Source organism: Heterocephalus glaber, unplaced genomic scaffold (assembly GCF_053883595.1).
Source record: "Heterocephalus glaber isolate CG9 unplaced genomic scaffold, H.glaber_assembly_v1.0 deba00000594, whole genome shotgun sequence".
NCBI classification, from domain to species: Eukaryota; Metazoa; Chordata; class Mammalia; order Rodentia; family Bathyergidae; genus Heterocephalus; species Heterocephalus glaber.
Window position 1 is genome coordinate 20,452,010 of NW_028258151.1, and position 25,206 is coordinate 20,477,215.

The 25,206-nt window shown below is 50.6% G+C and overlaps 1 protein-coding gene across 11 annotated transcripts in view; it reads right to left on the reverse strand.

Moving 5' to 3' along the window:
- The window catches only part of Kcnq1 (potassium voltage-gated channel subfamily Q member 1), a 360,400-nt gene that overhangs the window by 14,690 nt on the left and 320,504 nt on the right, over positions 1–25,206 (reverse strand). For 2 of the 11 annotated variants that reach the window (XM_087205496.1, XM_087205497.1), the window contains one exon: positions 9,620–9,710. The exons of 4 other annotated variants lie outside the window; for them this stretch is intronic. In XM_087205496.1, coding sequence (XP_087061622.1) covers positions 9,628–9,710 — 83 coding nt within the window. In that variant the 3' untranslated portion in view covers positions 9,620–9,627. 5 more of the 11 variants (XM_021264428.2, XM_021264425.2, XM_021264427.2 and 2 more) reach the window with 5 other exon arrangements.

Genomic DNA, 25,206 nt, shown 5'->3' on the forward strand with positions numbered 1-25,206 from the left:
GGACAGATCAGCATGTGGGACCAGCCCCTGCCATGCCCTCCTGGTGAGGTGGGTGTTGCTACCCCTGCCTTCTACCTCTGACCAACAGCCCAGGGAGAGGATGGGGGGATAGGGTGGGTGGGCAGGAAGTTACTGGGGCTCCCAGCCAGGCCCTGATGCTCCAGCCCCAGCTGGACATATTTGGCAGGTCACAGTCCCCTCTGCTCCCAGACTGGCTGGAAAGGACACTGGTGTTGGATTCTCCCAGCCTCCCAACTCTGGCTGGGTCACCTTCCTCCAGTTGCCTGTAGCTCCTCTCAGGCTGTTCCCCACTTCCTGATGGGCACAGCAGCTTTCCTGAGCCCAGCCACGTGCAAAAAGGGGCTCAGGTATTCAGCCACCTCCCCAAATCTTTGTTTCTACTTCTGCAAGGCAGTGACCGCAAAGGGATGCTGAAATGATGGGGAGGTGTGAGGTGCAAACAGTTCAAGCCTGTCCCTGGGATCCCCTCTGGCCACTCGTCACCCAGCCTCAGTCTCCTCCCAGTACCACAGTTACTGAAGAGGCACTGGTGTGGTCACTGCCCTTGAGGCCTTGAGGCTGGCTCCTGGGTCAGACTTTGGTGCCCACCTGGGGCTCAGACACTCACAGATTTGGGTGGACTTCAGAGAGGTCCTAAGGTGCTCTGGGTTCTTAGAATGGGAGGACGCCAGAAGGGCAGGGCCTGTCACAGGTGGGGTCATTCAGCTCCCATCCCTACCTCCTCCAACCCCCCTGGCCTGAGAGAGTGGCAACTGGAGGTGAGACACAGGGCAACCTCTGCTTAGTCTGGCCCATCCCTTGGGGATAGCAGGGATCCCCGTGTGACCTGGCTGTGTTGGCTCTGTGCTTCTAACTTGCCTGGAAGCCCAATGGCCTCCCCACCCTCATGGAAGTGATGGCCATGTCCTCAGCCTTGCTGAATGGCCCCTTGTGGAGCAGGGCAGCTGCAGCAGTCTCTGTGGTGTCACTGGGCTTGCCCTGCCCAGCTGGTCCTCCTAACCACCAAAGGGCCCAGAGATGCTCCCACAGACCTCTTGCCTGTGGGATGGTTGTGGGCATTGCTGTCACCTTCTTGGCAATCCCTCTGCACATAGCCCACCCTGCACAAGGAGCAGAGCCTGGAGGTATTTGGCCTGGAGGTGCCCTGAGCAAGAGAGCTGGAGCAGGTCCAGGTAGAAAGGCCAAGAGTGGAGCTGCCCAGCAACACCTTCTACTTGGCCAGACTTGTGACTCTTCCTCACTGTTCCTCACCTGCATTCTTATCCTCACCTCAGTATAGGCCCAGCACCATAGCCAGTGATGCTAGAATGTCCCAGCCATAACTCTGGCCTCCTCCCACCTTGGGGAACAACCATCCTGTCCATTTGGTGACTCCCAGCCTCACCCCCATCTCACCAGATCATTCAGTGGTGTCACTGGGAACCTTCTCTGCAATGGGTGTCCTTACAGATACAGGCTCCACTCAGGGCTGATACCCTAAAGGGGGCCCCCAGCTGGTGTCAGTGTCCTGGACACCAGGCTGCACACTAGCCTTCACTTGTGCTGGCACTCAGGAACCTGCTCATCGGTCCCTATTTCCAGTGGGGAGGTGAGGATGTCACAGGAAGTCCACGCTGGGTGGATACCTTATGGACTTTGGGATCATTCTTTTGTGCACCAGCCTCTGTGACCAGCCTACCTGGCACATGGCCTATGACACTCAAACTCTGGCCCTGTTCCCAGGGTGGACACAGGTACATATGCTTGCCAACCTGGTGCCCTCCCCTGTCCAGCATGTGTGGGGGATCTGGGTCTTTGCTTCCTTTTTTCTACCACAGCCTCTGGTATTTCTATTTGCTAGGTAGGGTCAGTACCCTGGCCCAATGGTTGCCACTGGCCGAGACTCCTGGCAGCCATGCTCTGCCCCAGTGCATACCATGAGGCTAGGATGGATGTGGGTGCCTTTAGGGGATCAAAGGTTTGAGGGGTTCCTGGGAAGCCCCACAATGCTCGGAAGGTGAGCGGAAGGGTTGGGAGGTCTCCACCCAGGAAAGAGTCCCTGGCCTGGCCCCTGGCCCGCCTGGCCTGGGTTGACTTGTGAGCTGATGAGAGATTCAGGCCCCATCCTGTGGTTCCCAGCCCGCCCTTCCTGCACTGGAAGAGGAAGAGGTCACCAGGGACACCAAGGCTGGGGTGAGGTGGGGCATATGCTGACAAGAGGGCTTGAAGGACCAGAGTTCCCAGCCATGATGGCCTGCAGGCTCCCCATCTGTGCCTTAGATCACAGGGTCCTGAGTACCATCCCAGGTAATGTTCAGGGCACAGCTCTGGAGACTTGCCAGGGAGGAGCCCAGGTCCCTCTGTCACCCCAGTTAAAGGAGCAGAGAGGGCATCCACCAGTGAGCCTCCTCTTTCACTGCTGTCCTGCCATGCATGACCCCAGCCTTGTGGCCAGAGGACTCCTGTCCCAGGCCAGCCAGTCCTGGGTATGCACATCAGGATAAGGGGGCTGCAGGACTTGCCTCTTCACCCACATGCCTGCTGCTCCCAGACCCTCAGTACATCCTCACATTTTCCCCCAAACCTCCAGCTCTTTGGTGGACACCCCCTCAAGGCCAGTGGCAGAATTTCCCATTCTCCCACACTATCATTCCTTTTCTGCATTGTAGAGCCTTCTCACCATCAGTAAGCAAACCCACTTGAAGCATTTGTATGTTGGACCAGCCCTGTCTGGGTGCTATATTTTCAGTATCCAAGTCCTATTCCCAGAGGCACTCCCTTAGCTTTCCCTTGGTATTTCTACAAGATGAGAGAGCAAGATTTTGTTTTTACAACTCCTACCCCTTGCTATTCCCCTATCCTCTCAATATTTTTTATATCACAATTCTAGGCTAGATAAATATTTACTGTTTACATTTTACATAAACATGTAACACTTTACAGCACTGTGGAAATATTATTTTTAGCTGAGTCATATGGTCTTCTGTGATTACAACTTTTTGTTTTTCCTGGGGTCAAGAATTGCCTTTGAGTTTTGCTTAGCTTTTAATGCATTTGTCATTAATCCATTCTTGAGCTTTCTGTGAGAGTTGTGAAATTTGTATTCATCCTGTTGAAAAGACTGGTAATTTATATCAGCTTCATTATTTTTTGCCTCTTGGAGTCCTAGCAGGACTAGTTGTTCTCCAGTGCTGCTGAACAACTGTAATGCTACAACTTTGTCCATTGTATAGAGCACTTTCTTGGTGTTTGGTTTTTTCCTCCTCCCTCTTCCTCCTCCCCCTCCCCTCCTCCTCCTCCTCCTCCTCCTCCTCCTCCTCCTCCTCCTCCTCCTCCTCCTCCTCCTTTTCTTCTCTCTTCTACCCCCTGTATTACATTCCCTTTAGTTTCTGGATTTCATGTTTCACTTTCTCTTGGTTTTTCTTCTCACTTTGCTGGAGCATATCTCTAACCAATTTTCTCAGAAAAGGCATACGGTACATAAAATTTTGATTGTGCATGCCTGAAAATGTCTGTTCTATTCTCAAACTTTTGGCAACTTTTTATTTTCTTTTTCTGTCTACTCTTGTCTTTTCTCCACCTTTTGTTCTTGTTGATTTAGACCTCCTGGTATTTTTTCATTTTGGTGCCTTGTCATTTTTGTGAGGCTTGGAGGGAGCAGAAAACAAATGTGTAAGAATTTGTTGAGTTTAACCAGAAGGCATATGTAAAATCCTCAGGCCTCTCCCTCTGAAGCCTAATGTTTTCCTGCTATAGAGACTTCTTAGGGGCAACTTTATGATGTCCTCTATCCCAGTTTCTCAGAATGTTCCTCCCAAGAGACCAGTCCCCTTCCCCCCATAAGACCCTCAGATTCCCAGGACCTATACTCCCTGAGTTTCTTTGTTCCATGTGCTACCTCTTCTGAGTCCCCTCTGTGGCCACTTCATGGTGTCCTCCAGCCTTGGTCCTGCCTCACATCTCTGCAGGTAGGTGCCCCTTGGTTGCCACTTGCCACATCAAGCTTTAAAAGCATCTACACTGTGGCTCCCAGCATTGCCTCTCAGGGCCATTTAGGTCATGGAGTTCATGGAACATGGCCTCATCACTTGGGTAGCTCAGAGGTATCTTGATTTTGAAAACCCCCAAACAAACTCTTGATACTACCTGCCTGTCCCACCAGGTACTGGGTTGAACCCTGACTGTCTTCCCCTTTCTTGTTCAATGTTCAATTCCTATCTCACTTTTTTCCATCTGGCCTCCAAACCACATGGAATTTGTCCTCTAGCAAGAAGGCTTATTGTCTCTATACCCATAATTTTCCTTTTGCTGGTATCTTCCCACTGAGCATAGGAATATGTCTCAAGGGCTCTTGCAGTGACTTCTGGTGTGCATGAACTTCTGGCCAGTGGACAGCAGGGGCATGATGTGTACAGCTTCCACACAGGACCTCAGAGTGGAAGGCCTGCCCTTCATATGCTTTTCTCCCCTTCCCGCTGCTGGAATGGAGATGTGATGGCAGTGGAGGGAGCAGCTATTGGAGCACACATGCATATTCTGATGGGATGAGACACACAGGTGCAAACTTCTTTCTGGAATGGGTCATTGCCGCTGTCACTGTCTTCACTGTCTTCATTCCAGCAGCAGCTGAACAAATTAGCCCCCAACTTTTACTCAGTTGAGTGTGTGCACTGCTAACTGATCTCTGCTTGCCCCCAGCATGGCTCTCCTGTGCTACACGCAACTTGAACATCAGCATGGGTCACCTCTGAGCAGTGAGCTTCCAACCTTCTAACAGCTTCCAAGTGACTGTGAAGTCCAAGCTCCCAGGGAGCTGCTCCAGTGTCCCTGGACACTCCCAGTGCCCACACTCCCTTTTTCCTCCCTTTCCTGTCACTCATAACCCGACGTTCCCTAGCCGCTGTGGCTGCCTGCCTGTCTGACTATCAGGCTACAAGCAGCAGGATGAAGGGCTCTGTTTGGTGCCCCCAGCACCTACACTGTCCTTGCACCTACAAGGCTGCTGGGTGGGGTCAGAGCTGGGTCAAGATGTGGTGTGCCCAGGGGTGCCTGGTCCTCTACACGTTCCTGGCCCTCTGGACTTGCTTTGTTCTCAGTTTGAGTGGCCCGGAGCCAGGCAGGGCATTTTGTTGCAGTTGGTGCCCAGCTGCAGGTCTGCCATGAGACGGGGGTTTGGGGGAAGGCTCTACTGCAGCCTGGAGCATCCAACTGTGCTGAGTCCTCAGAGTTTCTGTGACTCTCTGCATGGAACCACACACCGGTTTCTATTAGTGTTGCCAAGTGGCAGCTGCCAGGCCTGGCCTGGGTTCTGACCCCTGATGGCCTATTCTCTGCCCTTGATTCCTGGGGGTGGGGAGCCCGGGGCTTGAAGGGTTAAACTGCCCTCCACCCCCACCTCCTCTTCACCAGTTTTCACAGGCTGGGCGCTCTCTCTGTCCAAGTCACAGCTGATGTGAAATGTAGCCTTAAAATGCAGCTGACATGAAAAACAATAGCACTCCCTTGGAGAGGCTCTGCTGCAGGCTGCGGCCCCCCACCCCCCGATAATTACTCAAGACATTGGCATGAGCTGGGCCTGGTTAGGTAACAGGCTGCTTGCTCCGGAGACTTATAACTCACAGGCAGTTACACATAATCTCCGCAGACAACAAAATCGTTTCCAGCATGGTGGGGAAGGCCAGGCCTTGGGGAGGGGGTATGGGGGCAGGAGGGGCTGAGACAGGGCCAAGGTGGGGGCAGGGTCTAAACGACTGGGAACTCGGGGAGCTGGCGAAACTTCTATGGGAAGGAGTTGCCCTTCTCCTCTTTGCTCCAACCCCCACCCTCCCCCAGTTCTTGGAGCTGGAGGCCACCCTGGTCCAGTCTGTTATAGAGCAGAGCACCAGAGAAACTCATTCATACTGGAGTGTAAATGACTAACTGCTTTGGATGATCCTTTGCACACCTGCCCCCTTTAGCCCTGTAGAAGAGAATTAATTGTCTGTTTACTGTTTGAAGCTCACTGTACATGACTTCTTCAAGGGCAGGGCCACATACTTTCCCTCTGTGTTCCCAGTGCCTAGTACATAGCAGACATTCAGAAAATATTTGCTGCCGCCACCGATGACATCGAACCCAAAGAAGGAAGTATCCGCGGGGGTAATTTCAAGCTCATGCGTGGGGTAACCTGGCAGTGAGGGTTGCAGGGACCCTGGCAAGTAGAGGTAGGGGCACTCCAGCCTTCCCTTGGTGCTTGAGCTCTGGCACTTGAGCCAGGGCCCTCCCGCAGGAAGCACCTATATTCTTGGGCGGATGCTAAGCCAGGCAGTGAGGGATACAGGAGCACTTGGAGGCTCCTCCCTTGAGGTTGTACCTACGCTGTGTGGGAAGCTGGCTTCCTGGGCTTCAGTCACTTGTAGTGACAGCAGGATAGATGGTCAGCCTGTGTCCAGCCCAGGTCCCACTTCAGGGAAGCAGCCCTTCCTGCCCTCTCGGAACCTTTCTTCCTTTCCAAATCTCTGGGTACAAGGATGTCCATGGGCATACCAGGCTGAGCTCACCACTGTCCCCTGATGCAGACCATTGTGGGGTCTGCTGGCCCCAGCTTGGACCCCTCTGCTGGGCAGAGGCAGTTTCTGTCAACACCCTGTCTCCCCGTCTAGAGTCTCAGCCCACAGGGATGACCTGGGTACCTCCTGTGCACTCAGCAGCTGGATGGGTGGCTGAGCAGGGTAGGTCTTATCCTGTCCCCTGTGGGGGCTATGTGAATTCCAAGCAGGAATTCTGTGGCCCAAAACCCAGCTGAAACCCAGCCCTTCCTTAGGCACCTCCCCTGGGCCTGTGAGATGCTTGAACTCTTCCCCCAGCCTCCCAGCCCTTGCTCAGTTTCCTCTCTCTCTCTTCTCCCTGCTATCTTTGCCAGAGACGCTGTCCATATCTCTTCTTTCAGCATCCTCAATGCTGATGGCTCCAATGTCTGATTCCAGCTCTGATGGCACCTCTGAGTCTTGTGCCCTCCTGCATGTGGACACCTCTACATGGTTCTCTCACGGATAAGATTAGGGATCCTCCCTGATCCTACCCAGCCTCCTCCCTGCCCTGTCCTGGCTTCCCTCTTCTTTGCCAGCTTCCTGTCACCTGCCTCCATCCCCACATCTCAGCCAGGGAGCAGCTTTTGCTGGAAGAGGAGCAGGTACATGTGTACATGTATGAGTGTGTTTGTGTGAGTTTGTGTGTATGCATGATTCTGTGTATCGGGTGTGTGTGTGACTGTGAGACTGTTATCAAAGGGGCACACTGGTTATGCAGTTTATGCTGACAAATAGCCCTAGGCCCTCAGCCTGTACCCCAGCCCCGCTTCTGGGCACCCCTTGTGGATCCTCTAGCACTTGGTAACATGTTTGCCACATAGCTTCTGGATTTCTCAATCTCAGACATCTTTTATGGACTTGCTCTAGGCAAGGAGAGGAGGCTCTTACACCAACATCCACATCTGCTCCTCCCAACTTCCTGGGACAGTTTTATCATGATGGTTTTCACAAACTCTGTGCCCTGTCCTGGGTGCCCTGCAGAGCTGGGCCTCTGCAGTGCACACATCTCACTGCTAGCAGGGTGCTCATTTTCTACTCTATGCTGGGACAATGCCCTCCTCAGGATCTTGGTAGCCCACCTGTTCTCCTTGAAGCTGTACCTGGAGTGCCCCATCCCTGTCCCCTGCTCCTTTCTGGGATAGAGGCCTCAAGTTTGGGCTTGGACCTTTCCTGACCTCTCTCTGCAGAGGATCCACGTTTTGCTGGAGCACGGTCCCTGTAACCTTCTAAGAAAAGGCCCAAAATGCAAATTTTATAAAAATTTGAGTGTTTGAAAATGTATCCTCACCCTTAACAGTCACTTTGGCTGGGTATGGAATTTGATTTTCCTTCAGAAGTTTGAAGGTGTCTTACATAATTCTCCACTACAGAGGAATAGGTCACTTGTTGATTCTTTAAGAGGTCTTCTCTGTCCTCAAAGACAGGGTGACATGGTGGTTGTTCTCTTTTATTACAGGCTCTTGGCCTTCCGTTTCATTTTCTCTTCTCTCATCTCCTTTTCTGGAGACAACAGTAGTTGGATGCTGGGTCTCCATGCCTCTTGGCTGGTCTCTCTTATTTTCCATCTCTCAGTATTTATTCTATTTTCTGGGAGAGCTTTGCTTCAATCTTTTACTTAGTTGTTTTGTTCAGCAGCATAGTTTACATTTCCAAGAGCTCCTTCTGGGTTTCTAATTGTTTCTTTTCTTTTCTTTTTCATAGCACCCTGTTCTGGTTTAGTGATTACATTATCTTCTTAAATTTAGAATCTTATATAGTAAATGCAGTTCTTTTGGGGTCATCCTCTAGACTTCTGACCTTTGGGACTCCTCATTGCACAGAGGTCAGCCCTTGCCTTGTGGACTATCTGCCCTATTCTACTCTCTCCCTGGGCCCGTGCTCAACCTTCTACTTCATCTCAGACCCGCAAGCCCAGCATGTTCTTTCCTATTGCTTCTGTACCAAGTTACAATAGACTTAGTGGTGCACACACTCATCAGTTCACAGTTCTGGAGGTCAGAAGTTCCACCTGGCTCAAACTGACAGGGCCAGCTCTTCCTAAGTGGAATCAGGGAGTGTTTCATGCCATCTCTGCCTGCCTTCCTTGGCGTGTAGACACTCCTTTATCTGCACAGCCAGCAGCTCAGCATTTCTTCCCTCTCTGGGTTCCACTTGGCATCACATTTCCTCCTCTGACTCTGGCCAGCTTGCCTCCCTTTTGTTAAGGTACTGTGGCTGACATTTTAGGGTCACGTGGGTATTTCAGGATCATGTTTCCATTCCAAGACCCTTCACTTAATCACACTTGTAAATTCCACTTTGCCATTGAGGTCACACACACAGATTTGGAAGACCAGGATGGTGGCATCTATGGGGCCACGATGTGCTCACCATGACGGTGGCATCATGAATGGTGTAGCAGAGGTATTGGGGTTTTCCCCTTCAAGGGGATATCTCTGGGCTAGCAGGGAATGGCCAGGTAGAGGAAGTCATGGGTGCAGAGAGCAAAGGGAGTGACAGATGTGAGGGCTTCAAGCAGTCAGGGTGTGGGCCAGGCAATCCAGAGTCCTTGGAAGCCACCTTGAACAATCCAAGATTGTAGGAAGGGCCAGGGGAAATGCCTGTGATGGGGCTGGCATGATTATGCCCTCACCAGGTTTTCCTGAGGCCATTTCCTATGACCTCCCAACCTATCTGAACTTTGCTACCTGCTCTGGGTCCTGCAGACTCTCACAGCCACAGCAGGGACTCAGTACACATGGTGGCCACCATGATCCCACTTGAAACTTTTAGAATGCTCCCATGCAATTGGAACAAGATCCAGTGGTTGTGGTTCTTGCTGTGGCCCCACACTGGTGGCCACCTTTCCTTCCTCTCACTAGTGGCGCTCCTGCTCTGCACAGGCTTTGCACATGCTGTGGCCTCTATGCCTAGAGTCACACTACTGGGGAGCACCAGACCCCAGTCCCTACCCTGTAGGTGCCACCAAATTACAGGGCTCAGTCCCAAATGGGGTGAGCAGTCATTGAACGCCTGCGGAGCCCGCACCAGCTCAGGGCTATGTGCCTCACCTGGGAGTTCAAGGTGCTTTCACTGAATGAAGCAGGTGGATTGGGTGAGCTGGCTCAGGCCTGAGATTAGATCTGATGCCCTGGGACAGATCTGAAAGGTCAGACATGCAGAGAAGGGGTGAGATTAGGGACCCTGAAACAGATGACAGAGACAAGCCCTGAGACAGGCCTAGGCATAGAATAACCATGCGGGCCTGAGTAGTGATGGAGGCGCCTTTCACAGAAGGGAAAACAAAAAAACTAGATAAAGAAGTAGAGGAGCTACATGACTCAGCTCAGGAGCTCAATTTCATTACTAGGGAAGAGTTCACTCCCTCCACAAATGCATGGCAAGGTCACAAAAACCACAGGATTAGGCTCCTGAGGAAAATTGAATAAATTTCAAAAAGTCTGTGCTCTGACATAAATTGGAAATTAATAATAAAAAGATAGCAACAAAATCAATACACCTAGAAGTTTAAAAAGTACCCTTCCAAATAACTCTTTGATTCAGGTAAAAATAAAACAGTAATTAAAACTATCTTCAGGGCCAGAGATTTAGCTCAGTGGTTCTGCTGCCTGCCTCGCAAGCGCAAGGACCCAAGTTTGATCCCCGGTGCCAAAAAAAACACAAACAACCAAAAAACAAAACTATCTTCGAGGCAAAGAAACAGACCTGAGGATCAGTGGAATAGATTAGAAGATGCAGAAACAACTTCAGACATACTCAGCCACCTCATCTTTGACAAAAGAGCCAACCACCTTCATTGGAGGAAAGATAGCCTCTTTAATAAATGGTGTTGGAAAAACTGGATTTCAACCTGCCAGAGATTAAAACTAGACCCATATCTATCACCATGCACTAAACTAAGATTGAAGTGGATTAAAGATCTAAATATTAAAACAGAAACACTATACTTTCTGGAAGATAAATTAGGTAGAACTCTTGAAGACATTGGCATAGGAAAAGACTTTATGAACAAAACCTCAGTAGCATGGGAACTAGCACAAAGAATCAACAACTGGGATCTCATCTTATTAAAAAGCTTCTGCACTGCAAGAGAAACCAACAGAGCTAAGAGACAACCTACAATGTGGGAAAATATTTTTAGGAGCTGTTCCTCAGACAAAGGACTACTATCTAGAATATATAAAGAACTGAAAAAAAAATCAGACCCCCCCAAATTCAATGACTCAATTCAAAAATGGGCATCTGAAATGAACAGACATTTCTCAGACAAAGAAGTAAAAGCAGCAAATAAACATATGAAAAATGTTCAACATCACTGGTCATTCGAGAGATGTAGGTGAAAATAACACTGAGATTCCATCTCATCCCAGAAAGAATGGCTGCTATCAAAAAATCAACCAATAACAAATGCTGGTGGGGGTGTGGAGAGAAAGGAATCCTTCTCCATTGTTGGTAGGAGTGCAGACTGGTGTGACCACTATGGAAATCAGTATGGAGATACCTCAAAGAACTAGAACTAGAGGCCCCACTTGACCCAGCTATTCCCCTGCTGAGTATCTTCTCAAAAGAATTAAAAGAATCATACCACAGTGATATATGTGCACCCATGTTTATAGTGGCATAGTTTATAATAGCTAAAGCTTGGAAACAGCCCAAGTGCCCATCAGCTGGAAACTGGATAAAGAAGATGTGGGGTTTTTTTGTTTTTTAATATAAAATGGAGTACCACTCAGCCATAAAGAACGAGAGACTAGAGACATTTATAGCTAAATGGATGCATATTGAGTCCATACTCTTAAGTGAAATAAATAGGACACACATGTGTAAATACTGACTAGTTTCTGTAGTGTGAGAAACTGAAAGTGTAACTAAGGATTAAAATGATTAAAATGAATAATTGATAATTTGAAGTAGGAAGAAAAGGTCCAAAGGGGTAGGGATGGTGGGAGGGCAAGGGGAAAGGAAAGAAGGGAAAGGAAAAACCATGAGAAAAGGAAAAAATGGAAACAAAAGTGAAGGGGGTAAAGGGAGCACAGGGAATGGGGAAAAATAAGAACCAAGATGCATCATGTACAGGTACAAGCACCCAGTGATAAATGTAAACATACTGTATACCTAAAATGTACCAATAAAAGAATTTAAACAAAAAACAAAAACCTATCTTTGAACAGGTTCACTGTGACAGTACTATGTAGCGAAATCTGGGGGGTGTTGCCAAAAGGGTATTCAGAGGAGTATTTGTAGCAGTTTTAGGAAATCAGAGAGATTGAAAATAAATGTGCTAATCTTTCAACTCAAGAAGCTGTAAAAAGAACACCAAAGTAAGTACAAAGAAAGATTAAGGAAGGACTTAATAAAAGAGGACATGAACAAACTAGAAAAAAAAATGAAAATAGAATCGACAATAAAACAAAATACTGGCTGTTTAAAGGGCCAATATAATAAGCAAGTAAAGTAACATAGATCGAAGAATTAAATGGGAGGAGTAATTATAGATGCAGAAGTAATTGACTGTAAGTATTTATGATATCAATAAAACTGAAAACTCAATGTGATGAATGAATTTCAGAAAAAATTGCTAAAAGTGACTCATGAAGTAGAAAATCTTAATAAACACAAACCCATTGGAGAAATTACAATGTCAGTCACCTATCCTCTTCCAGAAAGTTCGTAGTCCAGACACTGGGGTGATTTCCATATTTTCAAGATGCAGATCCCACCCCATACCATGAGTCCAGGGCACAGGCCAAGATGAGTAGGCGTCCAACTCATAAAACCAGGCACAGAAACTGGGCAAGGGAACACAAGAATATTCTAGGCCCAAACTAGGTCTGAACAAAAGTGCCCAAATCCTAAAACATACATAAGTAGACAGCCCTGTCTCAGAAACCACAGACTATACACATGCCCATGATCCCCAGGAACACATCGCCTCATGACCTCGTGGTTGTCTTGGCCTGTTTAAGTGCACACTGTGATAGCCACATGCGTTTTTCGGAATACGGCCCTTTTAAGTGACGTGTGGCTGCAGAGTCAAAGTCACGTAGGGTTTACTTCAGGAATGTCAGGAAGGCCCCGAGCTCCTATCACCTGAGCTCCTATAACTTGGAGTCTGGGACTCTCTGTCTCAGGTGCGTTTCAAACGGGTCCTCTGTTCTCGTTTGTGGACCAAGGTGTTGGGTGTCTCCTACCCCTGGGTCCTTGGCCTGCTCTGAGCAGGGTCAGCTGGGACTTGGGTCGGTCTTGCCCCCTTCACTTCCTCTGCCTCCACCCCCAGCATATGGCCAGGCATAACAGTATTCCTTATCACTACGGAGTGACGTTGCCCCTGTTTTTATTTCCTCAACTGTTCTCTGTGCTCCCCACTGAGCTGTAGCTCTGGGGATCCAGCACTGTGGCCATCTAGCCCACCACCCACACCCAGAGCCTGGAGCTTAAGGGTGCTTGGCAAATGCTGGATGGTTAGACAGAAAGACAGATGGATGGATGAGGGCCAGGTGTGGACTCTCCAGGGTCCTGTAGGGTAGATCTCCCTGGGAAATATCCAGCTGGTCTCTTCAAAAGGGCAGGAGAGGCCTGAACTTGAGGCCAGGCTGGGGCTGGAAGAATGAAGATGTGGGGTCATGGGAATGACCACTGCAGGGTGGGCTGGGGCACTGTTGCACTCTCTTCCTGAATGGCAAGTGCCTCCCTCATCCACCATCATTCTGGAGTCTGGGGCAAGGGGAACGAGTAGTGTATCCAAGCTTCCAGCAGTGGTGGGGACACCTGTTGGGGAGGGATTGGGGGGGCCATGCTGGCAACTGAGTGTGCCCGTCTGGCAGGGAAGGCCTGGGTCATCAGCCTGGGCTGGGGACAGCGCTTTGGGCAGCTGGTGCTGAGGACCTGACAAGTGGGAGGGCTTTGGGGGGCTCAGCAGCTGGGCTGGTGGGGACAACTGGAGCAGGGTGGCCTGTACATCCCAGGGCAGATGCAGCCTCTGGCTCTGTGTGGCTGTGTATGGGGTGGGTGTGAGGCACTCGTGCAGAAAGAACAAAGGGTATTTCTGGGCCCCTCCTGGGGCAGTCAAGTGCCATGATGGCTCTGATGTATGGCTCAGATGTGCTGGGGAATCTTGCCCCATTTTCCAGTCCGAGAAAGGCCTCTGCTGTCTTCTGAGGATCCTGTGCCTCCAGGGAGCTGAGCACCACCTGAGAAAGTGAATTAGGTGAAGTTGAAGTGTGGCTTTCAGGGCCCCCAAGAGGGAAGCTGTATACTCATAAGTGATATGAGGGTGCGAGGTGCTGTCCTGACACCCACAACCTCTCTTGGGCCGTCTGACGCCACAAGGAAGAGCAGAGAAACCCATCGCGAGGCTTGGGCTGGTGGGAGATAGGAGGAGGTTCAGGGCACACAGTCCTGGAAGACACTGGGCTTGACTGTGTGGAACATGGGGTACAGGGGGGCGACGAGTGTGGCACTTCCTGTTGAGATGATGGGTTTTAGGTGTTGGTGTACATTCTGCTGGGGTTGGGGGGTGGGGGAAGGGAAAGTTGGGAGATGAAGGTAGTGTGGGTGACTGCTAGGTTAAACAAAAGGAACTTCTTTCACTGCAGGCCTTCTCAGGGGCTTTAAAACACAAATGTATATATATACCACCTTACAAGGCTGGTGAATGCTGACTGAGGAGGGGAGGTGTTTGTGGGAGTTCCTAAGGTATACCTGACTAAATCCAGGGTCTGTCCCTGAGATTGGTGTTGCATCCTAAAGATCTGATGTTCCTTTAAGTCTTGTGTTTTGCCTCTGCCAGGGACGAAAAGCCTGGGCCCCTAGGAGGAGCTGATCTTAGCCCTGGGTGGCTCCTATGGATCTGTGGCATCGGGACAGCTCCACGTCAATGCCCGTGGCTCTGCCTAGCACCACAAACTGCAACTGTCACGTGAGCCTCCCTGAATGAGGAGCACCAGCTGAGCCTTCTGAAGGCCCCGGCGCCAGGAACCTAAGTGCGGGAACCTGTTCTCCCCTGGGGCATAGGGTGTGCAGGAAGCCAGAGGGATCCACGCAGGACTTGAAATGCCAGGTTGGTCCTCTCCTGGTGGACAGTGCCACCTGCCATGCCTGGGGTCAGCTTGCTCCTGGGGTTCCATGTCTGCACAGAGGTTGGGGGGTGTTCTTGGCCTGGGGTGCCATGGGTTCAAGGTAGTGCTCAGAAACTGGCTGAAGCCACGGAAAGAGCCGTTGTGGGTTCTGTCCAATGTAGTTAAAAACATCTGACTGCAACCACAAAAATGCTGGCATCCGGGCCTGCTGCAAAAACATTTTCACGTCAAATGCGAATGTGCCGGTGCCTGTGGAGCGTGTGCCATTAACTCTTGGAAGGGAGAAAGTGCAGGCGGCTGAAGAGCAGAGCCTGTCAGGCTGGAGCCTAGGCTGGGTCATGGTGGGGTCGGGGCTAGGGTGAGGGCTGCTTCCCACTGCTGCCTGCTTCCTTGAGACCACCTGTCCACCCTGGGCCCCATATCCTTAGAGGCAACTGGCAGCTACTCCAGGATCAGGGTGTGGTGTGGACACACATTTGTTCACTCAGGGAAGCTGAGTGAGTGCCATGTGCCTCAGGTGCTGGAGACAGACACGAAGCGAGGCTCGCTTGGGTGACCTGGCAACCCCGAAAAGTAAAACACCACATGCTGGCTGGGGATGTAGCTCAGCAGCAAGTACCACACCTGCCTGGCAAGTGCAAGGTCCTGAGTTTGATTCCTGGTACCAAAAATCAAACAAACAAAACAAAACCGAAAAACAAAAAAAGCACTGCATGCATGCATCAGATGGAGACTTACAATGCAGAGGAGCTCAGGGAAGGCCTCCAGAGCAGGAGGCTTTTGGAGTCACAAGCTGGAAGGTCAGTGGATAGCAACACCCAGGGACAACAGCCCTGATGTAGGAACATATCAGAATATTCCAGAACCAGCAAGTGTTTTCTCCACTTAATAAAACATCAATGCCATTCCACAAGTCAAGGGGTCTATCATGTTCCTTTCCATTGTGCCAACATTTCATCATAGCGTGGCTCTGCCCTGGTGAGCTCTACCCGCATGACACTTCATTCATGGTCAGATTTCACACGTATAACTAACTGTCCCTGCCCCAGGGGTACAATCTCAGCGCAGCCATTACCTGACTAAAGGGCACAGCAGTATTTATTTTGATGGTCTGACCATTTTGTCAGATGTCGTGGACATATTTTTGTCAGATGTGGTACTTTTTCTAGCACCAGGCTTTACTCTGCTTTTTAAATTTTGCTGACCTGCCTCTGGAGGGTCTCCTTCTGAGTCTCTCTACTCTTTATCGACCCACAAGCCTCAGGCATGAGGGGCCTCTCCTCTCCTTGCTGTCTGTGGGGCTCTGAACACTATGACTGTTAACCCTCCAACCACACCACATGCCATAGGACAGGACAAAGGCACTGAGGGCACCTGCCAAGCTGGCCCCTGGTCCCTGTCCTCTCCCTGGGGGCTTGCTGCCCTCCAAGCCCAGGTGGCAGCTGTCCACACCCATCTCATGGCACCCTTGCCTGGGGCTCCCCAGAGCCCAGGTTCTGCCTGCCAGGGAATGCGTCCAGCTGGCTGGGCCCTGCAGGTCCCCCCGCTCCATCCCGACAGGTGTGTGGTGACTCAGCGGCATTAAATTTTTGGCCCAGGCAGCTGTCGGACACAGCCTGGAGATGCTTGAGTAGCCTGCCTGGGACTGAGGGGGCCTTGGGGCCAGGGGCCAGGCAGCAGGGGTGGGAGCTGCTCCTCTTAGTGCCTCAGGCTCCTAGGCTTCCCCCAAGGCCACTGCTCACCTTGGGCCACAGAACCTTTACTCTGCCCCTGGGCATGGGTGACAGTCCAAGGAGCCTCCTTGGCCTGGGATTTGGGGACAGCAACACCAGCCCTCTGCGACTCTGCCATCAGTGTCCTGGCACTGGTCTTTCTTGGGATCGGCAACCCTAATAGGGTATCATCCTTCCCTGCTCCCAAAGGCTCTGGAAGAATACCAGAGGGGGAAACCTGAGCAGATGGTAGGCATGTGGATCTACAGAGGAAGGGGGCTTCCCAGACCGCCTCCAACTCCTTGGGGCCGGGAAAAGGACTCCCAAACTAAGAACCTTCCCACGGGGCCTCAGTGTACCTCCTCAGAATGCAGAGACAGACTCACATGGCCTCCAGGGAGAGGTGGTGGTACTGATACTCTCTAGATTCCCAGTGGCCTTGCAGCCAGGGCCCTGGAGACTTCTGGCCACCCAGACTCAAGATGTAACCCAGTTATTCCAGACTTTGGCCCCTTGCTAATTCCTTGAGCAGTGGGGTGGGTGAGGGAGAGGTTAGTACTGCTGAGGGTACAGTATAGTGCCCAACTTGTAGCACATACGTGGGCACTGGTTGCCATAATGACTCCTTCCCATGGTCCATGAGGTTGAGGTCAGGAAAGATGAGTGTGCAGAGAGCTGGCCCCATAAGGGGACAGCGAGGCTCTCTGCATGGACACTTTCTCCCGAAATCCTAGGCCAGGCCTGAGAGACAGTGCCTGGCTGACTGGGAAGAGAGGCAGCCATGCTCTAATAGCATTTTTCATGGGCAGGGAAGAGTCTAGAAGGGAACTGGCTCAAGATGTAGGCCTTGGCAGGACAACAGAGGGGTCAACCAGAAGCAGATAGAGCAGGAAGGATGCCAGGCTTGAGGGACTGGGGCCCATGTGTTCCTCACAAATATCCTTTGCTTGAGGTCATTTAACAAATTATCCAAGATTACTTGCTTCCTCCCTCCTTTCACCCCTTCCATATATCCATCCACTCTTCCTGCCTTCCTTCTCTTCCATTCATTTATCATCCATCTATGCATCCATCCATCTCCCCATCCACCTGTCAACTTTCCATCCACACTCTCCCATCTATCCATCACCCATCCTCTTATCTATCTGTCCATCTTTCCATCCATCCATTCATCCATCTACCCACCCATCCACCCATCATGCATGCCTTTATTCAACCTTCGCTCCTTCTTTTCATTCACCCATACATCCATCTACCACTCACCCACACTCACTCATCTCCCCCACCCACCCAGGCTTTGCACTGTCTTCATTCTTTCCACCAGCACTGAACAGCTGCCTCTTGTGTATCTTGCAGCAATAAGAAGATCAAAAGGCATTGGTGATGCAGCCACTGGCCCTGGAATGATGCCTGCCACCAACTGAAAATAAAGACCAACCAAGATATGGGTCCTCTCTGTGTTCCCTCTCTTGTCCCCTGAGTCCTTGGCCCTCTTAAAAGGCAACATACTCCATGTGGCAGAATGGCCCCAGATCAAAGGAGATCACAGGGACAGACAATGGGGTGCTCTCAAGGCTCGGTGACCAGGCATGGTTTTGAGGAAGTAGGTGAACTGGGGGTGATGTGGACAAAGGTATTTGCAGGGAGAGTGAAGATGAAAGGCAGGCAGGTCTGGGAAAGAGAAGGATGTGCCTGGTCACAGCCCTCAGGGGTGGGGAACCTGGATTCCCTGAATGGTGACACCCTTATGGAGGCATAGTACAGGCAGGACTGAGGTCAAAATCTAGCCTTGGACACTTGCGGACCTGGCTTGATGCCTATCCCTGCCCCTCCCTTTTTTTTTTGGACCAGGGATCGAACTCAGAACCTTGTGCTGTGAGCCAGGTGGTGGAATCACTGAGCTAATCCCTGGGCCTATGCCCTCTCTTTGACAGGTGACTGTGTTGCCGGGAGGAAGATGAGGGCTCCTGTCCTACATGTCAGGCTCTGTTTGAGGCACAGGAATTTGGTGGGAATGGCTTCTATTCCAGTGAGAAGTCAAACCCCACAGGCTGAGCACAAGCACTGGGTTGGATGGTGATGCAGGGTTGGCAAGGGGGTAGAAACTGAGGCAGCGAGGGGCCAGCACTGTTCCTGGTGTGGCCTTGAGGTTGACCAATGCATGACTTCAGGGTGCTATGCATACAGGTGCTAAGGCTTGAGAAACGATGCCCAAAAAGGGGGGTTAGGGCCAAGAGGACCTCAGGAAGGTGAGGCTGCAGAGGAGCCTGGCCCTGGGGTGTGAGCTGTGGAAGGGCCAGGGCTGCATTCCAGGGAAGAGAGGTGGTCAGGGGCTTGAGCAGGGAGCACTGTGGTCTGGTTTATGTTGTAAATATTCCTCTGGCCTCTGCATGGAAACTGGAATGTGGCGGGGGGGAAGGAAAGCCTCGGGGTGCCCCTTGGGACAGGGCCGCCCTCTTTGGGAAGGATGCGCTTTTGTATGTGCTGTTCCTGTCTGCTGGAAATGCCCTTCCGACCCTGGCAGAGGCCATGATGGGAAAAGCAGGGTCATGGAGCTGAACAGGCAGAGATACAGATGTACCCCAACACTCAGGACCGGTACCCACAGTGGGTGTGCTATTAACTGGGTGGGCCTGGGAATGGGAGCAGAGACAGAGGTCCTAGGACCCCAAATGCTGGGAGTGAAGAGACAGACTGCACACCTCCCACCTGCCAAGGGAGAGACCAGGTAACTGCTGTCCTCCTCAGGCTGCCACATTTAAGGTATTACAGCAACTTAGTTGTGCCCTGGCTAACACCACTGCCTCTGCACTGGGTGGGACAGAGACAGGCAGAGATCACTGTCAGCATCAGCCATGGCCATGGCTGCTCCTTTATGTTCTGGTGACAACAACCATCTCTCCTTTGGGACCTCGCTTTTCCCCCCTTGGCACTCACTGGCTGCAGGCTAAGCACTAGACTCAGGCTTAGGTGGCATAGGCCACATCCCCAACCCCATGCCAAGGGCTGTTCAGGAATGTTCAGTTGGGCAGCCAGAGTCTGACTACGGGGTTTGGTTGGGACTGTTGAGACGTAGAAGCCATGACCTGTGGGATGTAAACCTGGGCTGCTGAGCGCCACTGACCACCTCACAGAGAGCACCGAGCCTCAGACTTAGGCTGCGGCTGTGATATTGGGCTCTGGATCTAGCTATATCTGAAGCTGCTTTACTCTTAGACTTTTCAGAGGTGGGAGGTAACACATTTCCTCTTTGCTCAGACAAGATACAAGCGAGTTTGCATCCCTTGAATCAAAAAGTTTGGTATGAGGATTGGATTTCTGGGAGTGAAATAGCTGAAGCTAGGGACCGGGGGTCAGTGCAGGACGCATGGTGCCTGGGTGGCTGTCTGAAGGAGGGAGTGACTTAGAGGAGCTGCGATCGACAGGCTGAAGGTCACGGGTGCAGAATCTGGAGGAGGGCACTACGGGAGGGAAAGCCAGGAGGAAGGCAGTAAGGGTGAGCCCCAGGTGGTGCTGGGGCATAGTCTGCCCACTGCCCCTGGCTAACCAGAGTTTGAGGAGCCATCAGACCAGCAGTGGCATCTTGACCCCTAAGCCCCACCTTCTAGGGCAGTGATGGCAAACCTATGGCATTTGTGTTATTTGTTTTTCTTTTAAGATAAAAGATATTAAAGTATGAGTTGTTTTTATTCAGGTTTACTTGCAGTGTTGGTGCTTTGCGATAAATAAGTGGATTTTGGGTTGCAGTTTGGGCACTTGTCTCTAGAAGCTTCACCATCACTGCTGTAGGAGGTTCCCACGAATGCCCTGTTTACTTCCCAGAATTGTTACTGGGCAGGGATCAGGGACTGGGAAAGCAAGGCTCAGAAAGCTCCACATATTTGAAAAGTATCATAGCTGGTCAGGGCAGAGCAGGGCTGAGTCGCCTACAGAGTCTGGTCTGGATGCTTTGGGATGGAGTACCCAGAGAGGAGTAAGATGCTGGGATGCTCAGTGTGCCAGGGAGAGTAACTCTGAGTCACTGGAGGGTGCAGGGGCCTCTGGTCATCATGAGAAAATGTGTTCCAGCTTCCTAAGTGGCCCAAGGAGATGAGAGACCATGAGTGATAGCCCCTTAGCAGCGTCCAGCCAACCGGAAGTCAATCTGCAGATTCCCAGGAGCCTCTGTCTCTAGGACACTGAAATTTGGTGGCTGCTTGTTACACAGCAGAATTGACTATTGGTTAGGGCAATAGTTTTTGGTAAACTGTAGAACTTCTGATCTCTTCCTTCCCCAATTATGTTAAAAAGAGGATGACATTCTCTGTGCTGTGGCATCTCCACATGGCAGAACCTTGGCACGCCAGTGTAAGCAGAGTTGTGAGGACCTGGTGCCTGCCCCCTCTGCCCCTTTGCCAGGCAGGGCCCCCCTATGTGTGCAAACAGCACCACCTGTATTCCAGCTAAGCCCATGCCAGTTGTCAACACCAGAGGAAGCCTGGAGACTGAGTCAGCTGTCAGTCCTGGGCAGAAATCCCATTACCCAGCTGCCCCAGAGTCCAGGGCACTTAGCAGGAAGTAGGCAGCTGGCCACAGCCTGCATAGCTCTGTGTGGGGAGAGAAGGGATGTGTGTTGCCCCTCTGGTCCTCAAAGCAGCCCTGTGGCCGGTGTCGCCATGTCCATATAGCAGATGGAAAAACCGAGGATTAGATGGCCACACAGTTGTTAACCTCATTCACCCACCTCCGGGGCTTCTAATCTTTGTGTGTGCTGGCTAGTGTACATAGGTGAGGGTGGGGAACAGAAACAAGTGGGTTACAGCCTCTGGCCATGTATGGTACAGCCACAGGGCTCTGACACATGCCAACCCACAATCATGCTGAGGGTGGCTCCTCCTGTTCTCACAGCCTCAGGGACCCATACCAGATCTTGAGATGGCTCCAGCATGTGTCTTTGGCAGGCAGGGAGTAAAGGGAGGAGAGGGGCAGTTGTGAAGGCCATCAGCACCCAGGGAAATTCAAGTTTGGCTGCTGGGCCTGTGGGACAGCAGGGCATTCCTACACCTTCCCTGGCTGCTCCTAGTGGTGGCTGCTTCCAGGCCTTTCTAGCAATTGCTGGCTGTCCTTTGCTCAGGAGGCTATGGGCTACTGTGAGGAGGCTTGAGAACTACAGTCCCCTGCCCTGTTCTACAGAAACCAAGAGTGCAGGTGGGATGTGAGCATAGCTGCTAGAGTCTATTCTCTGATCTCTGCTGGGAGCAGACACATCAGCAGAGCTGCCTGCCCTAGGCACTCAGGACAGCCCTGGATGTATATCCCTGGGGCAGCTTGAAAATAGGACAACTACCCAGTGGTTCCCTGGCTACATGGTGCTCAGTAGCCTGGCTCAGCTACATGTCCTGTATCCCTGCTGGTGGCACCTGAGGCCTTGAAGGCTGGGATGTCATGGAGGTGTTGGGAGCATAGACAGAATTTCCTGCCCCACCTCTGCAGGCCTTGTACAAGGTGCAGCCTGTCTCCGCTAGCCCATGATACTCAGGAGGGTACCCGTAGCCTTCATGGAGCCCCATCAGGCCAAGGAACTATGCCTGGGGATGCGGAGATGCATTCAGATGTTCCCAGCCCTTGAGAGAGCCATAGGCTAGGGAACTCAGAGGAAACCAGCTGTCATATGGACAGGGAGGTAGGGAAGCTGGAGGGAACAGAGGGCTTGATTGCAGCCCTTGGGCCCCCTGAGGGAGGCTCCACATGGCCAGGAGGTCATGCAGTGGTGTCACAGCCATGGCACTATCAGCATGTGCAGCCTTGGAGCAGGGAGTGCTGGAGCTAAAAGGGACCGGACACCAGGAAAGTGGTGAGGTCAGGCCAGCTGCTGCCTCAAATGCCAGGCCATGATGTGGAGTATCTTTGTGTAACTGACCAGGAGGCCCGGGCAAAAAATGGGCAAGAATGGACAGGATACTGAGGATGAGGTCCTTGTCCTGTCCTTCTCTCTCTCTGCTGCACCATGTTTCCTGCCCAGGACTCTGAGCCACCTGCCCTGTACCTCTAGACAAGCTCTCAGAAGTGGTGGCCTCAGCACTCTGATGTAGGGGTCCCTCAGCCTAATGCCTGGAATTCCCTGTCACTGTCAACATCCCAAACTCCAGCAAGTCTGCCCCTGTTCCCATTCCCAGTAAACACCTGAAAATGCAGGGCATATGGGTGAGGCCAGGCAGAACAAACAGACAGAAGGTCAAGGAGTTAAGCAGATTTTGAGATACCAGACATATCTGAAATCTCCACAAAGATTCAAGGGCTTGCTATACCCATCAAATAAGGGCAGGATGCTGCAATACATGTCAGAGTAGAGCATTCTGTGGTATGTTAAAAACATAGTTGCTAAGAAAATTCTACAGAGGAGATAACGTCAAGGATATAAGCCCAGAAAATAAGAAGGGTTAAGAGATATGGAAGTTTCTGTAACAGTGTCTTTTATCTGATCTTCAGGAATTTTAGAAAGAGACAATGGAGATGATGGCATGAAGAAAATGATCAGAAATAATAGGCTAAATGTGGTAGCACACACCTGTAATTCCAGCACTCAGGAGGCCAAGGCAGAAGGATTGGGGTTTCAAGGCCAGCCTGGACTACAAATAAGACCCTTTTTCAAAAATACATACATATAGGGCTGGGGATTTAGCTCAGTGGTTCTGCTGCCTGCCTCGCAAGTGCAAGGTCCCGAGTTCAATTCCTGGTTCCAACCCCCCCCAAAACAAAACAACAAACAAATAACAACAAACATACATATATACATATGTAAATGCATGCATACATACATGCAAATAAATAAATAAAGGAAATTTTCCAGAGCTCAAGTACTTAAGTCTCCAAAGGGCACCCAAAGAGCCCAGCACAATTCATGTTCAAAATTCAGATCCCTAAGGCTAATGTGCACATGCAAAACCTTCTAGGAAAAAAAGAAAAGAAGGGCTGTGTATAAAGTTATGAAATAAACCGGGTGTCAGACTTCTCAACAGCAAGACAGGGTGTGACAAGGCCATGGGATGAGGTCTCCCAAGTCCTAAAGGAAAAGCCTTTCTAATTGGAAGTTTTTTATCCAGAGAAACTGTCAGGAGGGCACACTGGTTGAGTGTAGACATTTCTAGGACTCAGAACATGAGTCTTCCTCACATTCCTTGTTAAAAAAAAGTCTCTGTAGAAAACTGAGGAGACAGACAAATTAAGAAGGAGGCATGGGGTCTGGGGAACAAGTTCAACCTAGGACAGTCCCAAAGGTAAGCTTCAGAACGAAACTAGGAAGAGGCTTCTGGAGAGTGGGATCTAGATTAGAGCTGGAAGAAGAAGGCTATGGGGACATGGCCAGGACAAAGGGGATCATGGAGAAGGGACAACAGTTTGGAAAACTGAGCACTTGGAGGAGATGCTAAAGGCAGATGATGTAAGGGGAAAGACAGCAGGGAAATAGACAAGGACCATAGAACCTCCTCAAATCTGTTACTTGAGGAAAAGGCCTGACCAATCAGGAGGCAAATGAAAATCAAAATGAAGAGCTAAGGGAGAGGCATCTAGGGTGAGGAGACCATGGTGGGTCTGTCTCCACCTTTGCACAAAACCACTATGGACTAATGGTGGGAAGAAGGGCCTCAGAACTGCATAAAAGTGTCACAAACCTCCACTGATGCCCCCATTGCAGCAATCACAGAAAGAATACACAGTGGCAGGCCACTGGTATCCCAGAGGGCTGAGACCACAAACCCCATATGACACCCACTTCCCACATTTAATTTTCCTCTAGCTTGAAAGTGACATTTAGAAGCACATTTCTCTTTTGGTAAAGTTTATCTGAATTAAACATTTTTAATTCATTTTTTATTTTCTTTGTTAAGAAAAATGAATGATGCAATAGTTGTCTATATCATATTTATGATATCCATCCATCCACACATTCATCTCTCCATCTATTTAACCATTTACCCATCTGTTTACCCATCTCTCCACCTATCTGTCCATCCATGTGTCCATGCATGCATCCATCCACCAACCCATCCACCATCTTTCCTTCCATCTGTCCATGCATCTATTAGTCTGTCTCCTCATTCACACATCCAGTAGTTTGTCTCTGTTCACACACCTTCCATATACTGTACTTGCCCAACCATCTGTCCATCAATCCTCCCATACTCCACACATCTGTCTGCCCATCCATTCATTTGCCCCTCTCTCATTTTTTTCCTTTGAGACAGGGTCTCACTTTGTAGTTCAGACTGCTCTTGAACTCACTGGATAGCCCAATCTGGCCTCGAACTCACAGTGATCCTCTTGCCTTAGCCTCCCAAGTGCTGAGATTACAGATGTACTCCACCAAGCACAGCTTCATTTGCCCCTCTATCCATTTATCCTTTTTCTAAATGACTGGAATGCTGCCCCCCTCATGCTGAATATGGGCCTTTCTGGGATAACAAGGGATATACTTAGGAAAAGGAGGGGGTCATGGAGATTTTCATTTTAGACCTTTCTATACTGTTAGAATTTTCTAGAAACTCAAAAAGAACTAAGATTATCTACCTCCATTTAAAAAAAATGCAATGAGAGTTATTTATGAAGAAAGTATGATTCTCCTTTTGCTCTCTTCTCTGCTCAGCACTGCACCAAAACCTATTAATAGCAACTCTGTGTGCTATTTTCAGATGCCCCTCCCTCCGAGGTCTTCCCCGACCACCCCCACTCCTCCCCGGCTTGGCGCCCTGCTCTGTCCTGCATGGTAATTATCCCAGTCTGTAATTATGTGGTGTATTTCTGACCCGGGGCAGTCCCCTATGCAAGGAACCCTGTCTTGTGCCTGCGGCACTAGGCACTGTCGCCCGC